Genomic DNA, 20,792 nt, shown 5'->3' on the forward strand with positions numbered 1-20,792 from the left:
TACATTTGCATAGTATCTTCTTCACTAGGATATCAAACTCCCAACTTCTATAGTTTTCACAACGTACCTGACAACCCACCAATACCTTCCACGTAACCTATCCACAACCTGTAATTAGTTTCTTGAGCCTTTTCAAGCGATTATCAGTCACTGCACTCACGAAGATGTGATTTATTGATATCTTGAATTCTGTTCACCCCAGCGCAATTCATCAGGATATCAAATTCGGCCAAAAGTGATTTCATGACATGACGAACGCCCGCTTCACCCGCTATGCCCATTCCGAAGACTAGTATGGTAGCAAGGACATGCAGTTAGCAATCTTTGTTCGTTCTCTGGTGGTAAGCAATCAGGACAGACATTACATACCATAGAGTCGACCGACAAGCACCGCTTTTGCACCCAAGGCCAGAGCCTGATGCAGAATCGAACTGATCAATATCATCCCGATTCAATATGATGGTTAAAGACTCACCTTGAATACATCCGCGGCTGTTCGAATACCAGAATCGAAAAGGATCGTACATTTATCTCCAACGGCTACATAGTTTTCCATGTTTCAGTTTCAGTCTATTATGGAAAGCCTAATATAGCTAGCTGTACAGTACGTCCAGAAATGACTGACCTTCGACGATCTACAGTAAGATGGTTGAACATTTATTGTAATATCAATCAGCCAAATGGAAAATCTCCCATACCCCTCACTCTCATACTTACCTCAGGTAGAACCTCCAAACTCCCCACTGCACCATCAACCTGTCGTCCAGCATGATTGGAAACTACGATCCCATCGCATCCTAACTCCACGGCTTTACGAGCGTCATCAGGATGTTGGATCCCTTTGAGCAGGAATGGTCGTCCGTTGGAGATCTTCTTCCATTTTTGAATCAACCTATAATAATGGCAGCAGCAGATATCAGCCGATCTGTAATCTATCGCGTCCATGTATCGAGAACAACCAGGAGATCACCCCATGAGAGAAGCTACAGTACAGTAATAGGGATCAAAAACTCACTTGGGTATCTTCTCCCATGTATGCGCTTTACCTAAATCACTCATCGAACATCAACTGAGTTGTCTTTCGCTCAGGATATCACGGCTGAACCCACCATGCCATACATTATCGATCCATTTCTCCCCAATCTTCTGCATATCCTCTTGGTTCTCAGGGTTCAGTCCAGCTTCTTTGATCCGTTCTTTAAATACGGGATCGGTCAATCCTATCTCTGCGCCGATACCTACAGAACACCATAACAATTCAATTATGTCAGCATAATATTCGGTTTAGGTGAGCGGGATAGGAAATGAGAGACGAGATATACCTCTGTAAAAGGCGTAGTTTGAGTTCGCAATGTCTTCATGTCTCCTATGAGGACAACCAACCCATCAGTATATTAGTTAGAATGAGGTTACATAGTTGGGAAATTGTAACGAACCATGCAAGTTGCCAGGTATCTAAGGTCATTATACTACAATCTCTTTCATTAGTTGAGCCTTCCGAGAATGGACAGGGGAACTCACCAAACATCAAATCCGCTGTCCCATGCTCTTTGGAGTAGACTGTCTTCCAGCTCTTCATCGTGAGGGCAGTACAGCTAGTATCCCGCAAACAGACCCTGATGTTATCGCTCATTCTCTTTTCCCTTTCAGGTATATCATCTCGCAAGTCAGCTTACCTGGAAAAACCTCGGTCCATCTCCATTGACTCTCGCTACATCCTCAATAGGCTGACTACCCGCCGTAGAAAGACAATAAGGGATGTTAAGCTCGGAAGCTACTTTTGCTGCATTCAGTTCGCCAAGCTACGATATACCCACCCATCAGTTCCATCAGCTTCTACAGCATGGATAGCCATAGTCTGGAGTATATGACTCAACTCACAGGGTGATAAATTTTGTTTATACCGATTGGAGCAAATGCAATGGGAGCGTTAATCTTGTGACCGAATAATTCTGTGGTGGTATCTCTGGCGGTGGTATCGACAAGCATACGAGGGATAATGCGCCATCTACATCACCAGCTAGATTTATCAACGCCATTCCTAGCCAGTATGAGACACACATCAGTACATCGCTCACCTATAAAAAGCTACGTAGAGACTAAAGACATCAGTGACTGCACCTAATCTAGATCACCTTCCATTGAGTGAGAAAGCCTACCCTCCCTGTTAGCCCGATCGGTCCATCCAATACCCGCATTACAGCTGGCATATAGCCAACCACCTTTACTCAAAGTCTCCTTGGCCAGCTCTTCAAGTTTGTCTGGTCGAGTGGAGAAATCAGGATGAGAGCCTTTCTGTGAAAGAAGGAAGAGCTCCTTCTGATAAGTGGCGTAATTAGGTTCTCGGGGTGGTTGGATCGTGGTGTCCATGATGATACAATTGCTCAATTGTGTTCGAGTTAAGGTATCAATCAAAGTATATATCTACCAGTCGAAAATACAAGATATTTATATACAGTGCATTCAGAAAATCTAATCTAGCTATGACCTACGTTATCTACCTACTTACGCAGACTAAATTCATAGACGTCATGGACCTGTCATGTGGAGGTGCATTACGTTAACTGTAAGTTAGTAACAAACTATTTATACCCTCTTATAAGGCCCTTTCATCTTTTCAACCGCACTGTTAGGATCGGAATGATCAAGTATCGACCAACTTAACGTTTCGTGATCAAACACCGTATCAGCCTATGTAATCGAGTTGATGGTCAAGAGCAAGTACAATCACTCACTCTGGTACGGTAAATTCAATCTCTGAAGGTGAGATACCCCGACCTTTGAAATCGTTTCCCAATATTTGAGATAATTTGGTCCATAAGACTCCGTAACCTAACGTTGAGAGGTGCAAACCATCCCTACCATACAGCACATAACACACGATCAGCTTCACCCCCGATATCGCCAATCCATGCATGCACATATGAGTATGAGTAAGGGTACAGTACGACTCACGTGAAATACGGTATCAATTCCTCTCCTTTCCCTCCAGCCAATTCCAAAATCCCATCAAACATATCAACCGTCCTTATCCTCCATATCCCTCCGTCACTTTCCTTCGCCTTCCATTTCTTCCCCAGATCCAATACCGCTTCTGCGTACTTTCTTGTATTTTCAAGTTCCCTCTGTCCAGCAAAATCCGCATCTCCCATCATATCGGGATATATAGGTGGAGGAGTGATCAAAACGATGTTCAAAGGTCCATCTTGGTTAGCCACAGTGTACGGTGATTCCCCTGATGTGAGTTTCGTAATGATCTTATCCAGGTTGGAGGTGTATTCATCTAAAGGAACGTGCTGAAGGAAAGAAGGCAAGACGGCGTCATTGGCTCCGAACCATATAGTCACTAAACGGATTTGCTGAGGTCTGATAACCGAGTTGGATGGCGAGTCGGTATTACGAAGTAGGAACTGATCAAGGAGAGGCAGGTAGAAACGAGTGTTGTATGCTCCCAGACCTCGGTTGAGGATATCGAATGTACGTCTGTAACATTCTGGTCACCTCACGTCATTAGCTTTAGCCGTAAAAAGTCTCCCGACTGTTCTCACTTCAGGAGGGAAACGTGTACATACCTGATAATAAAGCATTCAGTGAGAGGGGTACATCCTGTCTGGAAGTGATAGAATCTCCCTTTGACCCGAGAGCACATTCTACTCAGCTTGGTGTCTGGTCGAGGGCGGGAAGAGACATGTGCTTACCATGAGTACGATAGCATCTTGAATAGGACGTGCCATAGTGTCGATCTCTTTTGTAGATTGCGACGGCTGGTCAGATGAGTGATATATGAACAATTACTCTAATACGAGTCCACACTGCCTACTCTCACTTATAGTTAGTAATCGCAACATCACACCCGGAAAGTGTGATGCTGATCACCGGGCCGGATGGAGGCCGGGAAAGTCAGTCACCAAATTGCTGGCAAGTCAAGTCACACGACTCAAGGTAGCTGGGTCAGTTAGAAATCCATGACTTCATTATCTATCATCGATCATCATTGGGGAGCGATTAGGATCATGGATGCAATGAGACTATCGATACCAGCTTGAACTGAACTCGAGATCTCAACTAAACTCCTACACTGTATGACCTATTTGAATTCCCATTCAACGAGTCGAGAGTGTCGTAACAATGACAACCTTTCAGTCGACTGTACACATGGTTTGGTCTAGTATAAGTCGTTTTCTGTCTCTGTGACAAGCTTTCAGGAGCTATATGCCAAAATCCATTCAGCTATATGAGCGAATAAGATGGGACGTGTCTCCTCAATCCATACCTCGGCTGTGATAGCTTTCCGTACCAGTCTGATCCATCGATGACATGGAAGTATCCCTCCCTCAGATAATCTGGCAATGAAGAGAGCGAGAGGATATACGAACATGAACGTAAACGTGAACGGTATAGCTTTCGTCCTGTGTTAACCTAACAAACTTCCACTAAACAATAATTGCAGGTTATCGGACCCGAAAGCCGCTGCCCCGCGTTCGCACTCACTCACAGTGGGCAAGGGCAAATAACGTTATCCCGCATCGATCGTACGCATACAGTCCCCTACCCGTTATCCGGAACAGATCTCATTAGAGTTTAGTTCTAATGGTGATTACGATTTGAACATTTCTTTAATTAGAAATCGCTAAGAACATGAATAACCCGTGGTATTGCGGCAACCTTTAGGCGGCGGATAAGGGTATACCCGGATGGATCTGCAACTGTATCCTAACATTGGGGATATTTGGGGATATCTCGGGTATTGTCATATCTCGACTGAACATGATATCGATCAGGAAGAAGCACGGACTGAGCGCTGAGCTCTACTACTATCCACTCGAAAAAAAAATGGAAAGGGACCGGTGGGTGGGTGCGGATTTGGTGAGGAATAGGGAATGTAGCCGTCGTCATGTAGTTATGCTATCAGTTCATCACCATCAGTTCATCACCACGCAGTTTGCACTGTTACATTCACATCATACCTTAGTGTTATATCGTATACTTTCGCATTCTCATGCTCAACTGCCTAACAATCATATAGAACCAGAGTATAGATCAACCCACTGATCAAAGACCAAAGCAACAAGTCGGTCTTTGAACTGTTGACTCGGAAAACAAGGGATAGCCGGTGAGTCGAGTGAACTCTGATATAACATAGGTGCAAGGGGATGAGAATAGATGTAACAGTCTCACTGAAGCTCTGCCATACCATCCCAGATATAGAAATAGCTCAGTGCGACCCGTCATCTTAACGTCAACCTTCACTACCACAATTCCTTCCCTCTGGATCCTTATTACTCAGTCATACCTCTTGATACCCCACTGAAGAACCCCAGTAAATGACTCTCGCCTCTCCCACTTCATCATCAACCTCACCCGCATCTTCCTCACCCCCCATCACACCCACCATGCCTTCCTCATCCTCCTCATCCAGCACTACCTTACCTCTTCCTCGACCAAGATCATCTCCTTCTCTCCACACGCACAATGTAAACAAGATGAATCGAGATTTATCATTCACTCCAGTCCCTCGTACACAACAAGTACCACAACCACCTATCATGGTAGCTCTTGCGGGTTGGCCTGAACCCATCTACGTATCAGCCACTCACGATAGGAGGGGCAGTACGGGTGGTGTAGGCAATATGGGTTTTGAGCCACTATCTTCTGGTCAGGTGTATGATGGTGTGGCCGTTGCTTCTCCTATATCATTCATCAATGATCTACATCATAACATCCCCAACCCCAATAAGAAGATCCAATCCAGACCTACTACACCACCTATCGAGAATCAACTGCAGATCAAAGGATTCCCCTCCTCGTCATCAACACCAACATCAGCAATACCATCAACAATGAGTGAGACATCGACATCAACCGAAATAACCGGTAAATCCGATAAACCCTCTACAGCAGATGTGATTCGAGACAAGCTCAAAGCTCGTCAACCGCCTCGTACCAAGAACAAAACCAACCCTATACCGAATATCGTACCTACACCGATCTCAGCACCGAACTTGTCAATCTTCGCTGCTGTCTGTCCACACTTGACCGATCCATCCTTGGGACCATGTCCATTCAAATCCCATCCTCACGATGTGAGAAACATGTTCCCACCTACTTCCCATCTTACATCTTCTCCAACTTCTTCCTCTTCTTCATCTCAACTACCTCAACACGTAGACGGTCCTTCGTCATTATCACCTCAGAGTGAAGAACTATCATCACCCGAGTTAGACAAGAACCCACAAGGCTTGACTAACTACTTCCCTGTTCCCGGTGCTGGTGCACCCAAACCTCGTTCGAGAGCTGTAGCACGCTTGAATCCTAAATCACCTGGATCCGGCTCAGGTTCCAGTTCCAATGGGAAGAGGAAAGGATCAACGTTCAACGATCCGAGATATGGAGCGATCTTGCATAAAGGTAGAGCTTTACCTGTTGTTCCAAGTTGGGATACTACACCCGTCAATAATGGATTTCCAATAAACAATACGGTCAAGGGTAAAGGGAAGGAACAACAAGATGATGAAGATAGGATGGACGTGGACTTGGATGGAGGTAATGATATCGATAATACCCCTATGGTGAAGATGGAGGTCGAGTAAATACTGGAAGTGACACTGCTTATGCCTGGAAAAAAGAAGACTTTTTTTGGGTACAGTACAGTACATACACCTGTCGGCTGTTTGTTATTTCATAAATTGTAGCATAGCCAAAAACAACCATTTGTTCCTTCTCTCTCCTCATTTGGCTCAGGTGATCCCGATGATGAAAGATTCAAGAAATGTGTTCGAATTCCTTCTATCTTGTAATTCATCTTGTAAACGGCGGGACCATGTATAAAGGTTTAACATGTGATACATGACCGTATATCATCTCACTATCTGATTTCGGCAATGATGTCTATCATGCCGACATCATTGTTTTACACTATGCATGAATATCAATCCTCTGATTTTCCACGTTGATCGGTTCCGATATGAACTTTCTATTGTATATTGAGTCTTACGAGTTGGCTCCTCATACCTCCTCGTCTGAAGAACCATTCTCCATCCCTGTCCCTGTCCTTCCCGCCAGACTGAGTACACAAAAGTGGAAATGGACACATCATCATCAGCTTAGTCCACAGTCGCAAAATCCTGGTATGGGGAAATCCACTCACACAGCTCTCCTTCTTTCTCTAGCTATTCTCTCCCTCCTGAACCCTGCCCAGACACTCAAGCCTAGCGCAATGAGCGTACCGATCGTGGATATCTTGAATGCCGAGCCATAACATTCTTCACCAACGATACCTGAGGTCGAGTGATACACACATCAGATCATAATGGACGAGAAGGGATCAAGATGAGATATGACGAAACTCACAATCGTGTTTACCATCATCTGGGACAGCTCCACCATCCCTCTTCAATAGACTTCTGACAATCATGCTGGCCACATCGTTTGAAGGTGATTCAGAATCAGAACCATCTTCAGTACCGATTCTTCCGATCTTTCATGCCAAAATTTAGCTTACATCTCTTCATCATTCTTCAAGAATGATAGTCCCACATGAAACGTGACGGGTCGACATTGAAACACTCACGGTATGTGAATCATAGACTTTACCGAAAAGCAGGTTGAACGCATTACCCCCAATTACAGGAGCTACTGCTGTCCAACCCCAATTCTGCGAGAAGTGTTCTACAGAACATTCAACCATCAGCCTTTGTAAAACCATACAGATAGGTCATCTGATATCCAAGATTGAATTGATCTCCAATTCTCCAAGACTTCAACTCACTCATTCCGAACCATTCCAACACCAGCATCGGCATAACATTAAACAAGGCTCCATAAGCCAATCCGAGTAAAGTCGATACCATCCATAATGATTGGACCCGTGTGGTTTCCAGCGCAGATACTTGAGAGATCGTAAATAAGATAGCTACGATGGGGAGGAACCATACCTAGAAGAAACAACATAAGAGGATCAGCCTGATGATTATGTCTTGAATCATGATCTCTTCGATCAACTGATGAGTACTATACTCACTCGTCTAATACCGAATTTGTTTTTCCCGAAATCAGATACCACACCTATTAACAAGATCAAAGCCAATGTCAGAATAACTGGACTGAAATCCGTTTAATAAGGTGGGATGAATTGATGAATTAGAAGATCAACTAACCACCAATGATTCTTCCTCCGCAATTCCAAAGACTAACCAGTCCAACTTGTTTCGCCTGATACCCCGCTACCCTTTCTTTATCATATACCCTCTGACCTTCCCTGCCCAAAGCCAAAGCAACCGTTCCGGCATTGTTGATGTACATCAGGCCCGTACCGCATAACAACGCCAAGCACATGAACAGGATCCAAAAATCAATAGATCTGAACAGTTCCATCGGAGTATGGGATAGTAGGGTCGGAGGAAGAGACACGAGTGATGAAGATCGTTTATGAGGTGGTTTGGTGGTCGAATTCGTCGAGGTATGAGGTAGATGATCATCGAAATGTGCATGGTGAACTTGATTATGACCATGAGGATGTCGTCCTCTGGAGATGGGTGATCTTGATCTGGTCAATTCCAAACTACTCGTTCTAGACATCACTCCATCCCTTTCGTCATCGGATTGATATTCGAATTCTTCTGCTGGATGTACAACTACTTTGGGTCTCGTCCCATTTATCTCATCTTCGTTGTCGTGGACTGCGTGATATTCTTGTAATTCATCTTGAGGAGGTACAGCTCTTATGACTAATCCACCAATTAACATCGGTATACCCGTTCCTATCGCCAACAACACTAACAAACCGCCAGCATCACCCTTGTATATGATATGACCTAACGTCGAGAATAGGAAAGCGGATAGACCGAATCCAGCCAAGACGGTACCACTTGCACTTGCTCTGGTGGAATCGGGAAAGGATTTGGCAGTAGCGTTGACTGCTGAAGTAAGACCAGAGGAACCCCCACAGCCAGTGAGGAACATTGCTAGTTCGAGGATGAATAAGCGGAATTGTGAGATGTCAGAAGAAGAGGAGGAGCGAAGGGAGATGGTACCGGTGAAGAAAGCGTGGACGGTGGAGTAGCCTATAAGACAGCATGTACCGCCGACAAGGAGGGGTCTAGTCAAACAAGCAGAAGTTAGTGTGGTCCTCATCAAAGAAGCTTTTTTCGATCCAGGAAGTGGTCTGCGTCGGTACATGAAAAAACAACCTCTGTCATGAAGTATTTTCCACTCACATCCTCTGACCTCTCGAATCCACTATTTTACCCCATACCGGTCCTGTCAGATATACGCCCAGATTACCCGCTAAACCAATCAAGTTCCCTACCGTGGACGATACGACCAGCTTGGTTGCTAGCTGAGGTGCATATGCAGAGTAGACGTAATTACTCCCACTGTACCAAAAAAAACAAGGTCAGTGTATATCCATATTCACATTCGTGAGGTCACAGATGAAAGACAGAAAAATACGAGAGGTATAAGACTGTTGATAGGTCAAGAGGATAGCACTCACCTCGCTAAGCCCACTATCACACACATGACAAATACACCCAACCTCTTCCGCTGCGTGTCATCCCATTCATCCGAGAAGGGATTGAGAGTTTTCCAGCTGTACTTGGTCATCGACATACTGTGCGAGTCGTCTGCATCTGGGCCAGAAGAAAACAATCTAGTACGCGATGATATACGTGGTCTAGTGGATGGTCTGGCAGTTGCCATGGTAGTGAGATACAGTGAAAGAGAGATAGATGGTCAAGGCGGTGAGGGAAGGGAGGAGCGTGTTGCGATGGTTCGTGTTTCGGATGATGAGCGAGTTCCAAAGGAGTTGACAAAGGTATCAAATCAGATGAGATGGAAATTCAACTCAGATCATCAGTAGATATAACGATGGAGTCGATCTTTGTTCGTGAGAGATCGCGAGAGCGAATATGACAATATAAAGAGTCAAAAGTATAGATGTATCCAATGATGTTGATAGGAGATACGAGATAGATGGATGTATTGGCGTGTTGTCGCGCTAAAACATCACATCACATCGCCCATCGGATATGGCCGAGTGGAGTATCTATGGAGTATCATCAAATAGCAAGATATGTACACTCGAGTTATGCGTTTATCATGCTACTTGATATACATATATACAACTAATCTACTCTACGAGTACCATCACACCCACCCTCTCATCCTCCCTACGCTCCTAACAATATCCCTCTCCCTCTCACCTTCCTCACCTAATCCTTCGGTACCTCTCAACTCCCTCATCTCCTTCCTCCACCCATTCTCATCGAGCTCAACCGCCTTCTCCCATTTGCCCAGATCATCCCATACCACATCCAACGCTCCCACCGCATTACTCAGGTAATTCAAATCCGTCTTCAGCTGATTGACCCCTCCGGCGGTTAATCCCCTTATCGAAGGTAATGTCGTGGAAGTAAGATGAGATAAGAGGTTGAGTGAAAGGGATGATATCCAGGTGGACAAGATGATCTCCGAAGGTATGTCTTCTTTCCCTTTCTGTCCATCTAGGTCAATCCCGTGATACACGGTATATTCGACAAAAGGTAAAGTATCCAAACTGAACCTTAATCCAACTTCTTTACTATATATCTCAAATACCCTTAATAAATCCAATAGACCTTCAGAAACTCTACTGATCACATCAGTCGGACTGAGACTGAAAGTGGGTACGTGAAGTTCCCCTTTCCTAGTGGGTTTATCAGGTTTGGTCCAAACTTGTAAATGGGGGTATGTCTCAAGTTGGTTGATCAAGGGAGAGAGGATGATAGATTGTAAATTGATTTGCGAAGATTTGATCAGATCGTTCATCGATCTAAACGTGATGGGTAAGATGGGTTTGGGGATAGGTCGAGTGTTGATCAGTGTGTGTAAATCGATTGAATTCAAGGTAGATTGCTGTAACAAGCTAATCGATCCGTATGTCGTCGATCTGACGTCGTATCCTTCCCCTTGAGTGGCCTTCAGCATTTTTCCAACGTCATGCACAAGGTATTCTTCCAATTTATCTTCAAATCGATTTAACTTGGTAGAGATCTCCTTGCACGATTCCAATATATGTAAACCCAGTTGAAAACTCGACCAATCTTCCGTGGAATACGAATCTAACCCTTCGAATTCAAAGTCCAAATCATCTTTTGATCCTCCTCCATTTCTCGATTTCTGATTTCCGCCCGACGATAACCTCAGTTGCTCGATCATCGATTTCTGTTGATCAGATAAGAAGGTTGATAGACCCGCTTCTAAAGCTGATAAAAGTCCCAAAGATCCATAACCATGTGTAAACTCTTTACATCTAGTTGTTGATTCTTCAGATCTCGTAAATAGTACGTTCACTCGATCGATCAACGTCTTTGCTATATCTTTCCCTGAGCTCCTACTGGAAGATGCACCAGATGAAGAAAGGGAAGGATCGGTCCGTATGATATGTTCCAAATACCTTCTCTCCAATGTAGCATAGGTAGATTGAAGATCCAAGAAAGGCTCATACAGCGTGTTCTCCCATGAATTATCAACAGGTTGTGGACCCGAGATTGTCGGTGCTCTAGAGAATCTACGGGATATTGACATTCTCTTGGACGAAGTTCGAGTCATCGTTGATGCCGAAGGTGAAATGGCAGGTATTCCAGCAGAAATAGGTCTATCCGTTATTGTATTCGAAGGTGAAGTAGATAGTTGATCACCACCACTCAACATTCCACCCTGAGTATTGAACGTCATCCTATCTATCAGACTTTGTATCGCCACTCCCAATTCCTCCGTAAATTGATAAGACCGTATGAGTTCAGGTAGAGCTTCCGGACCGTGAAACTCGCTGATGGCTGATAATCTAGCTGAAGGGGATGGATCCAAAGCATCGAAAGTAGTTTGAACAAAGGTAGCCAAAGTCGAAGCCGCCGTGTGAGGTGAGAAGATCAATGGTATCTGTTCGACCTCCGTCTCAAGTGTGACGACGAGTGATGAATAGAATTTAGGCAAGAAATCCGAGAACTTGATTGATCCTTCCTGAGTGGAGATACCATCTGTAGCTAAAACCGGAGTCGCCGTTTGTGTAGGCGAAATCTCCACCAATTTGAAATCTTTCCACTGTTTGAGTAAATCAGAAGATTTCGAATTGAAATAATAATTTCTAAATTCTTCTTCTCTATCAATCAAGTTGAAAACCTGATGGAAAATTCCAATTTCTTCAATCTCGCCTTTATCCAAATTATCTTTCAAAGCTTTTGATAAATTATTTTCTAATTCATTTTGTAAACTGACCAATAGTCTCTTACGATCTTCATATTCCGTTGGTGTATTTTGAAATACGATCATTGATCTTGAAGCTTCTCGAAGACGATTACCAGCTTTAAGCCAATTTTGATTTTGGATAAATCCCAACAATTCACTTTCCAGTGTTGACCACGATTCAGCTTCTCTGAGTATATCTCTAGCTGATTCCAAACGGTTTTTCAACTTGTCCAGATGAGTTAATTTTTCCAAACTTTTATTCGTCTTATTTACTTCTCCAACCCCGTGCCCATTGGTTATCAAGTCATCTTTATGTTTCCCCACACCGGAAGACAGATCAATCTGCCTTGCGAACCTATCCTGCACCATACCCAGACTAGATGACAGTCCATTGGCGGATTCTCTCATGAATTGCAGATCATAGGCTAATCTGGGTACGGTCCTCGATACATCATGTATGGATTGTTCGACGGCCGAATTGGTATCTTGCGATAATAACGATAATTGAGTGAGAAGTTCGTTCAGGGATTTGTCTATTGGTGCTAGATCTGGAGGCTGAGCGGGATTAGGAGGTGGGAGTGGTGGAGGAAGGTAAGGGGAGAGTAGATTGTTGAGGAACGAAGGGATGTCCGAACCTGATGCATCGAGTGTAGAAGCGAGTGAGGAGAGTTGAGAAGGTGGTTCGGGGGTGGTGATGGGAGGTGTGGAGGATGACATGGTGGGTGAAATCGACAGGGGGACGGGACGGAAAGATGATCCTTCGCCTCCTCTTGTCCGTGTGATGTTTTGAATTCTGTTATCATACAACGTGAGAAGGTGAGAGGACTAGAAGATGATGTTTCGAGGTGGATGATAGATGGTGTTGGGTTTGAGCGTGTCGAGATGAGGCACGTGGTGAACATGCGACAAAGAGGCACAGTGATGACGTAACGACTTTCGATCGTGTCAGCAAGTTGAATGAGAGAAACATCAACATGAATTAACTAGCCCATCATCCTCTTCGTCCTTCGCGCCTCTGGGTACCTTCCTCCTGTCCCATCTCAGACCAAGCTACCACATGCCAATGCCAGGTCTATCAGAGGTGAGCTGTACTGTCTATACTCTTCATGCCAAGCTGAAATGAAAGCTCACATGACTCCCCTGGTCGCGAGTAGGAACACGATATTTTGCTTCTCGGTTCATCCTGGCTCGGTAAGAAGGATCAACATGGCAGAACTCATCTGTTCGTGAGTCATTGATTTCTATGACCATTTCGATCAGTGAACTCACCTCATCTCAATCGATCCCTTTCCTCACTCGACATCTCCTTCAACCTCTAACCGGAATAATCGCAATCGATCGGTCAATACCTTTACCTACCTCTGTTTCTCCATTCGAATCGGGCTCGAGACTAATATCAGATCCGGAAATCATGCGTGCAATACGGCGAAACACTATGAAACCTAGAGCCCAGCCTCAGTCCAAAACACACTCTTCGTCTCAAATACCTTCTTCAGATACAAATAACGATAATGAAATAGTGACGGAAGGTTCACCCACACCTCGTAAACCATCTCGACGTACGAAAGCGACTGAAGAGTCCACTCCTATCCCTTCTTCTTCTTCTTCTATGCCACCTTCTTCACCACCCAAAATATCAACACATAACGAATCTTCATCTAGACAACCTACTTCTTCCATCCCACCTTCTTCTCCTCCTCCTCCTGGCTTACCTTCTTCTGAGCGATCAGAAACAACAAATACAAAGTCAAAGTCAAAGATGATCGATCAGTCTTCATCGCCCTCAGCAGGTTCAGCAATGGATTTCAAACCTCCCACTCAGACACAAACGCAGACGCAGAAGACGAAAAGGGAGAGGGAGAAGGAGGAAGAAGAGATATTCGAAAAGAGGAAAAAAGATTTACAGAAGAAGATGGATAAAGGTGGAATAGGTAAACTGGGGAAGAGGAGGTTGGCTAGGTGAAATGTTCACGTTGACAATCATTACTGTCAGGTGGTATGTCTTCATTGTCTATTATGATGTACGTTTATGTTCATGTTGTATATTGTATGTTGTATGCGGTATCGCGGTATTCAAGTTGTACAGACAGACATATGTACGATGCATACTATGTACACCTAGATATATATACACCCTATGTTATATCTACAAATTTCAACAACGGTCGTTGGATCAATACATATAGTAGTAATGAGAAATAACACGACTTGGGATTACATTCTGCTTTGTAACGTCTTGTTCTTTCGTCTCGCTTCTGTCGGTGTTGGGGTCATTGAGTAACGCTCTTCATTCCAAACATTCTGGCCACCACCACCTTCTCCTTCTCCCCATTTTCCGGTTCAGCATTTGGCTTGAGGATATGATAAACTTCCAAACTCATATCGATGTACGGTTTCGTCCTAACCCCATCCATCTTGGCACCTTGTAAGATGTTGTACACTTGACCTATCAATTCTATCCTTCTTCTTTCGGATTTGCGTAGATCATTTGGGTTTGTCGAGCTACTCCAAGGTGGGAGAGGAGGTAAGAATTCGGCCTAATCATACGATAATACATGATTAATCATAAAACCCTGATATATCTGTATTTTGACTTCCCACTTACAGCTTCATCATCCGCTACCAGCCCCGCCAACTCGTCACCCTTTTCGTCCTTGAGAATAATGAAGAACCTATATCTCCATTCAGAGTGTTCTCCGTCAGTATCGTTACAGCTCTGACACCATGTCCAACCGTTCTTCAAAGACGATTTACAATGAGTGCAATACGCTTGAATGATACTATCGGATGGAAAGCGGGAAACGATCGATTTGATTTGAGCGATGATACGATATTTGTTAGGAATGGTAGAGTTGTTAAGGATATCACCGATGGTCGATAAGGGATGTTCGATCGGGTCGGTGTGGATCGTTTGGAGGTGAGTTGCTATGCGAGATGGTTGGTCTGTTCGAGTGGTACCATGATGTAGAGTGGAATGAACGTTTACGTTTGGCTGATGAATTTGGTGTGCGGTCGATAAACTATCATGAGGATCATCCACCAATATCGGCTGATCAGTGTTCACAGCCGGTGAATCAACAGTCTCTCCTCGTTTGAGCGCACGTATTCGTCTGTAATCACATCGTCAACTGCATCAGTAACAGCACTCGCCTTTCATCTGCGAAATATTCGAACTCACCTTTCAATCACTCTTGCCCTCTCATCGTCCTTATCAATCAACGTACATTTCCTTCTTCTCCAGCCCTGAAGCACCTGATCGGAAGTAGGTAACTCTGACCAACTCAACTCCAATGCGCCTTTATACAACTTACTTCTCACGTTTTCCAACCTGACTATATTCCCCAAACCGAGAGATGGTAATTCGTTAGCTGGAGGTAAGTCGTGAATGGCAAGTATGAACAAAGCTTCGTTGGGTAAGCCTTGGATTTGAATATTATGGAAATTCCGAAGTTGATAAGCTGTGCAGGTCGTTCCGTCTGATACGTAAAGTTCCATGTCTGGCTTGCGAAGATTGTTTCGGACAACATGCATGACCTATTATACCATGTCAACGAATTGATTACAACCATGGTAGAGTTAACTCACCTTGACAACAGCGTCGAAAAAGATGGCGGGAGTAACTTGACTTAGGGTGATCGCATCTCTCGGCACGCCTGGTGTCAAAGACGATCTTCTCGATGGGGTGTCAGACCCAAAGGTCCCAGCTCCATAAGGATGTTGATGCAAGTCTTTATACCAGATGAACAGATCAACCATCCTATCCACTTCCATTCTGTTCAAAGGTGGATTCATCAGACTCTGATTTTCATATTTGATCTCTTTTCCATGTTCGAGATAAACCCAAGTATTGTTAGAAGTTGAAAATGCTTGAGCTTTGGTTTTCCCACCGAACATAGATATCTTGAGACCTCTAAAGAGCATTACAGATCCGGGAGATACATTTGTGGGTAGATCGGATTGTCGAGTCCGGAATATAGATACGACCAATTCTTCGTTGGCTGACGGATCGCCAGCATGACGAGTGGGATCGCAGAGAATCACTGACATGAGATAATCGACTGTGACGGGCATCAAACATCAGTGGACTGTCCTGAAACTCGACCAAGAGGAACTTGAACAAGAGACCTAGGGTATGAACGAAATCGCTCACATGATTTGGTCACAGCTTTTGTTGCAACCACTACTCCCATCATATTGCATATAGAACCAGATACTAGATATCGGAGTGGTGTATACTCCATTCCCTACAAAGACAAGCGATAGGATCGTTAGTGATCTCCACCATCGGATGGTGTAGCGATAGGTATCACTCACATTTGTAAACAACGGCCTTTCTAACCTCTGCACATCCGCCAATCTCGCTTGGGCGGTTCCACTACTTTCCGCCTGTGCAGCTTGCACTTCCCCTCTCCTCTGTTCCTCGGCTTGCCTCCTGGCATCAACGAGTCGCTCCCTCTCCGCACGCGGTGTGAATGCCATAGGGCTGCTTTGCGATACCGCAGGGATGGACTGTCGTCGCGAAGGGTACGAGGGACTGCTAATGGCTTGAGCGGGGTTGGATGGTGTGATAGATGGTGATCGGAAGGGCGTCATGGCTTTGAAAGGGGTTGAATGGATATGTTCGGTGGGGATAGGGTTATTCGCCGTGTGGATAGACTGAGAGGTGTCAGCTGAAGCGTTTGGAAGATTGTTCTTGGGTGATGTTTGGGGGTTAATGTGGTGCAAGATGATTGGGAATTCTGGATCGGTCGCAGATTGTTCTACTGTTTCTGATCGATCTTGTTCATCGATGATAGCAGCAGCCGGATTAGCGATTACGTGCGGCTCTATCAGTGAAGGTCGTCCCTTCTCTTTGCCTTTAGGGTCTACAGACGATGTGACGGTATTGATTAGAGCTTGATATCCTGGAGGTCTAAGTTGAACAGCGGTTCCAGGTCCTTTCTTCGTTTCCTTTTGCACGTCTTTCACTATCTGTGCTTCCTTCACTTGCCCTTTGTTCACAGCAGGAAGCTCGTCAATCCTTCCAGCTTCTTTACCCTTCTCAATACCCCTGACCCTCTTATCACCTGGTCTATCTTCCTCTTCTTCTGTCGAAGGTCGTTTAGTCGGTCGAGGTGGGATGGACGAATGAGAAGAGGTCGATGATCTTGAAGGTACTCGAGTGAGATCAGGTGGAGGAAACGATGTCAAAGGTTTGAGTCGAGATGATTCACCTTTGTTGGAAGTATCAAGGGGTTGGCGTTGCGAAGTAGGGTGAACAGGTGATGAGACGGTAGGTGCGGAACTGGTGAACCATTCAGGGGCGTATGAGGGTAAAGGGATCTCTATTGACGACAATCAGCTCCGTCTGAACAGAAAGACATTCATGACACAAAGACCATATATAGAAAAGGTAAAACTGACCAGGCATCAATTTCTTGAATTTCCTACCCTCATCGTATTCTATCTCTCTCTCACCTATAGCTTGAATTTCGATGATATACACATCTCCGTTATCCGGTCCTTTCGTCTGCTTTATAACTTCCATACCTGTAGTATCAACTGATACTTGCTTTTTTGACAAGCTTATCAGCCAATCATACCCTTCTTCACTCAGATTCTGCACATCATTTTTCAACTTGTCAACCTGGCTATTCGGGTTATATTGCGAGTGGTAGATGCTGATCTTGATCTCATATTTCTCTATCCTTTCTTTCTCTGTTGGTAGGATATAATCGTTCGGCTGATATCCTATCGGTGTGATGTACTTGTGATTGATGGAGAATGATACTTTTGGTATATCGCCTTGAGAGATAGAAGCGTTTTTACCCCATACGATTGAAATCCTGCCTTTGATGTGGGTCGCTGGAAGGGTAGAACCGACTACGAGGTGAGAGTGGTCGAGAGGTATGGTTTTGGGTGTGGATGACCTCCTGGGTCTCTTGGGGAGCGTCATGGTGTTTGCTGGACAGTCATTTGCGTTCGATTTGGAAAAGTGGATAAGGATGATTCGAAGATGAACCATGGTGGACGCGACTTTTATCTTCCCATCTTCAACATTACATTACTTGGTTTGAGCGGAATGACGCGCGTGGCACGTGGTCGTGGTGGAGTGGCGACAAGCTCAGGTGGCAGATACAGTACTAGCTCTCCTCGATACTCGGGCCGTTGACAAAATTTCTGATTCTTTGACCGTGCCCTCGCTTGCAACTTGAAGATGTTATATCGAAGAATCTCCGTGAGGCTTGTCTTGGGGACCGCCACTTACAGCACAGCTTGACAGGACTTGTCGAAAAAGGTAGCTCGCGATGCTCCTTCCTTTGACTTGAAGAAGCGGAGAACAAAACCTACCTTTCACGCCTAGACAAAAAGTTCTCGTTCACGAAATTACTCAAGCTCCCGAGGGGTATATGAAGGTCTTCGATTCGTATGATATGACTCAACTCTTCCCTCAAAGTCTTTTACAACCATAAAAAAGTTTCCTTGCAAGATGGCTCCACGTTCCAAATCACGAACAGACCCCGCAGATGAGGAGATCTCTCGATTTGATCCACCCTTGACCAGCGCACCGCCTCGATCCGCTTACGGCCCACAAGCAGGTGATGCTCACTTTATGCCTCCTCCTGTGACCCGTGAGTCATCTCGTGAAAATCCCATGCCAACTCATCTCGTGTGTGATGCGCCGCTGACAACAGTCAACATACTCGTTACTCGTTTTGGCACAGCAACGCAAACAAATCAAGTCGCAGATATGCTCAACCTGATGGGTAACCTTCTAAGGAATACCAGCACCGGCTCATTTAGCCAGAACACGATCCCCTTGCCCAACAGTCAGTCATTCCAGATTCATGTGCGCACGGCGCTGACCGACTCATAGGTACTTACGGCCTGCAAAGAGCTTTACCACAACCATTCGCTCACAGTGGTTATCCAACCAACAACATGTGGTCTGCACAGGGAGATGCAAACTTCCCATCATACAATTCCGGTTATGGAAATGACATAGTGGATTTGTCACCCGACACCATGTATACGCCTGCTCACCAACAGCCGTTGAGTACTCAAAATTTGGATCACTTCCGTAAGTCTACTCATACCTGTACTGGTTGACAGCAGAATTGACATTTTCTTCTTGTGGCTGCTGAAGCTGGCGTAAGAGGTTATGGGGACCAATCTGGTAGGTCCTCAGATAAATGTGACTTGGTTCGAAGCTCATAAGATCACCAGGTACTCCTACTCAAGGTATCCAACCGATGTCATATGGTGCTGTGGCTACTCGGTTCATTGGTAGCTCAAGGCCTCTGGTTCCTGCCCCCAGGGCTAATTACCAAGGTGAGCTATATACTCCGTCCCATATTCAAATTCCGCATATTAACATAAAACCCTCCATTCCACTAGAATCTCGATATCAACCATATTCGAGGGCTACATCCACAACATCCAGCAGTCGAGGTGGGTCCAAAAGTAGTGGGAAGGACCAATTGACCATCTTGTTCACTGATCCAAGTGGGAGCCAGAAGAATCCTGGTCCCATCCACATAAATAGTAGAAGGAAGTCCGACTGGGACCGCTTGCAAGATGAGATTGACCTGATCGTCGGTCGTTCCAGAGCGGTGTTCAGCACTGAATTTCCTCATCGATCGGAGAGTGAAGCACCTCCTGCATCATGGGGAGCCATCGAGTATCATTACGAGGGTAAAACTTCGGCTTCAGCAGATTTACTAAGAGGGCTAGTCAGACCAGAGGATGTACCAAGGATGAAGGAATTATACCAAGAGGCCATTCTACTGAGCAAAAGAGTCGAAAGCGGTCCAAGAAGAGGTAGAAGATCTAGAGATGTCAATTCAAGTACAGTCTCTAGATCTCAAGGCCAACACGCCACTGATACTGTTGAAGCATGGGCCCCTGGAGTACCTACTACCGCTAGCCAAAGTACCCCGTCAATCTCGTCGATCCCTGATGGTCCGTGCTCGCAAGGGGATGCTTACTCTCAGGCTGAGAGTGAGAATGGCACTCCTAGAGCGAGGTCTACCGTTTTGGAAAGTGCCATCAGACCGATGCATCTGAGTGAGGAATACGATGACGAGTAGCCGTAACACCTCACTACGATTCCTTCGTTTCATACAGTCGTCTCATTGGCAGTCATTCTATCCGGTGAAGAAGGAGTCTGTCGTGTTGCAAGTCGATCAACATCTTGTCATTCAAAACACCATTCGTTCACATAACTTGTTCATGCAATCTTCGTATCTGAGAGTCTCAAAATATCCCTTCCTTAGCTCTCAGGAATTTTTATTGCGCACACTCCCAGACAAACAGATTTTTTTATAAAGTCGTCACAAAGTGGCGAGTTGATCAACGAACGAACAGCTGACAGCATTCTGAATGGGTGACTTCTGTCCAACTACATAAGGCTAGAATGCGAAGACTGAGTGCCTTCCATACTTCCATTGATGTTGACCATCATCCGTTCTTTCCACGGCCCATTCTCGTTTATTGTGCATGATCCGAAACATGAACGCTAGTCTGACAGATGCAGATAAGGCAGTGCAACGATGTCATATGTGGCACGCCAGTCGCATATCAAAGGT

The 20,792-nt window shown here is 45.0% G+C and overlaps 8 protein-coding genes across 8 annotated transcripts; 3 read left to right on the plus strand and 5 right to left on the minus strand.

Moving 5' to 3' along the window:
- Positions 1–56: 56 nt before the first annotated feature.
- V865_006303 (uncharacterized protein) lies at positions 57–2,370 on the minus strand (the record flags this gene model as incomplete). Its single annotated transcript, XM_066230062.1, has 14 exons — positions 57–97; positions 161–289; positions 370–415; positions 476–540; positions 714–892; positions 1,016–1,046; positions 1,110–1,238; positions 1,323–1,366; positions 1,437–1,469; positions 1,522–1,595; positions 1,677–1,802; positions 1,882–2,008; positions 2,079–2,088; positions 2,160–2,370. 14 exons carry the CDS (start codon positions 2,368–2,370, stop codon positions 57–59), a joined length of 1,245 nt encoding a protein of 414 aa, XP_066086159.1.
- Positions 2,371–2,586: 216 nt separating this feature from the next.
- On the minus strand, positions 2,587–3,734 carry V865_006304 (uncharacterized protein; the record flags this gene model as incomplete). Its single annotated transcript, XM_066230063.1, has 5 exons — positions 2,587–2,659; positions 2,736–2,858; positions 2,956–3,493; positions 3,573–3,630; positions 3,699–3,734. The coding sequence occupies 5 exons, from the start codon at positions 3,732–3,734 to the stop codon at positions 2,587–2,589; spliced, it is 828 nt and encodes a 275-aa protein (XP_066086160.1).
- Positions 3,735–5,324: 1,590 nt separating this feature from the next.
- On the plus strand, positions 5,325–6,590 carry V865_006305 (uncharacterized protein; the record flags this gene model as incomplete). Its single annotated transcript, XM_066230064.1, has 1 exon — positions 5,325–6,590. One exon carries the CDS (start codon positions 5,325–5,327, stop codon positions 6,588–6,590), a length of 1,266 nt encoding a protein of 421 aa, XP_066086161.1.
- Positions 6,591–7,143: 553 nt separating this feature from the next.
- V865_006306 (uncharacterized protein) lies at positions 7,144–9,699 on the minus strand (the record flags this gene model as incomplete). Its single annotated transcript, XM_066230065.1, has 8 exons — positions 7,144–7,277; positions 7,351–7,477; positions 7,571–7,668; positions 7,769–7,934; positions 8,021–8,064; positions 8,157–9,097; positions 9,216–9,374; positions 9,494–9,699. The coding sequence occupies 8 exons, from the start codon at positions 9,697–9,699 to the stop codon at positions 7,144–7,146; spliced, it is 1,875 nt and encodes a 624-aa protein (XP_066086162.1).
- Positions 9,700–10,146: 447 nt separating this feature from the next.
- V865_006307 (uncharacterized protein) lies at positions 10,147–12,942 on the minus strand (the record flags this gene model as incomplete). The annotated part of the gene is made up of 1 exon (XM_066230066.1): positions 10,147–12,942. The coding sequence occupies one exon, from the start codon at positions 12,940–12,942 to the stop codon at positions 10,147–10,149; it is 2,796 nt and encodes a 931-aa protein (XP_066086163.1).
- A 694-nt stretch (positions 12,943–13,636) lies between these two features.
- On the plus strand, positions 13,637–14,188 carry V865_006308 (uncharacterized protein; the record flags this gene model as incomplete). The annotated part of the gene is made up of 1 exon (XM_066230067.1): positions 13,637–14,188. The coding sequence occupies one exon, from the start codon at positions 13,637–13,639 to the stop codon at positions 14,186–14,188; it is 552 nt and encodes a 183-aa protein (XP_066086164.1).
- Positions 14,189–14,495: 307 nt separating this feature from the next.
- On the minus strand, positions 14,496–18,160 carry V865_006309 (uncharacterized protein; the record flags this gene model as incomplete). Its single annotated transcript, XM_066230068.1, has 7 exons — positions 14,496–14,762; positions 14,831–15,335; positions 15,404–15,759; positions 15,811–16,283; positions 16,376–16,469; positions 16,540–17,549; positions 17,629–18,160. 7 exons carry the CDS (start codon positions 18,158–18,160, stop codon positions 14,496–14,498), a joined length of 3,237 nt encoding a protein of 1,078 aa, XP_066086165.1.
- A 534-nt stretch (positions 18,161–18,694) lies between these two features.
- On the plus strand, positions 18,695–20,294 carry V865_006310 (uncharacterized protein; the record flags this gene model as incomplete). Its single annotated transcript, XM_066230069.1, has 6 exons — positions 18,695–18,836; positions 18,930–19,034; positions 19,082–19,285; positions 19,352–19,381; positions 19,432–19,536; positions 19,603–20,294. The coding sequence occupies 6 exons, from the start codon at positions 18,695–18,697 to the stop codon at positions 20,292–20,294; spliced, it is 1,278 nt and encodes a 425-aa protein (XP_066086166.1).
- Between the last annotated feature and the right edge of the window lie 498 nt (positions 20,295–20,792).

This window comes from Kwoniella europaea, chromosome 1 (genome assembly GCF_036810445.1).
Source record: "Kwoniella europaea PYCC6329 chromosome 1, complete sequence".
In the NCBI taxonomy this organism is placed as follows: domain Eukaryota; kingdom Fungi; phylum Basidiomycota; class Tremellomycetes; order Tremellales; family Cryptococcaceae; genus Kwoniella; species Kwoniella europaea.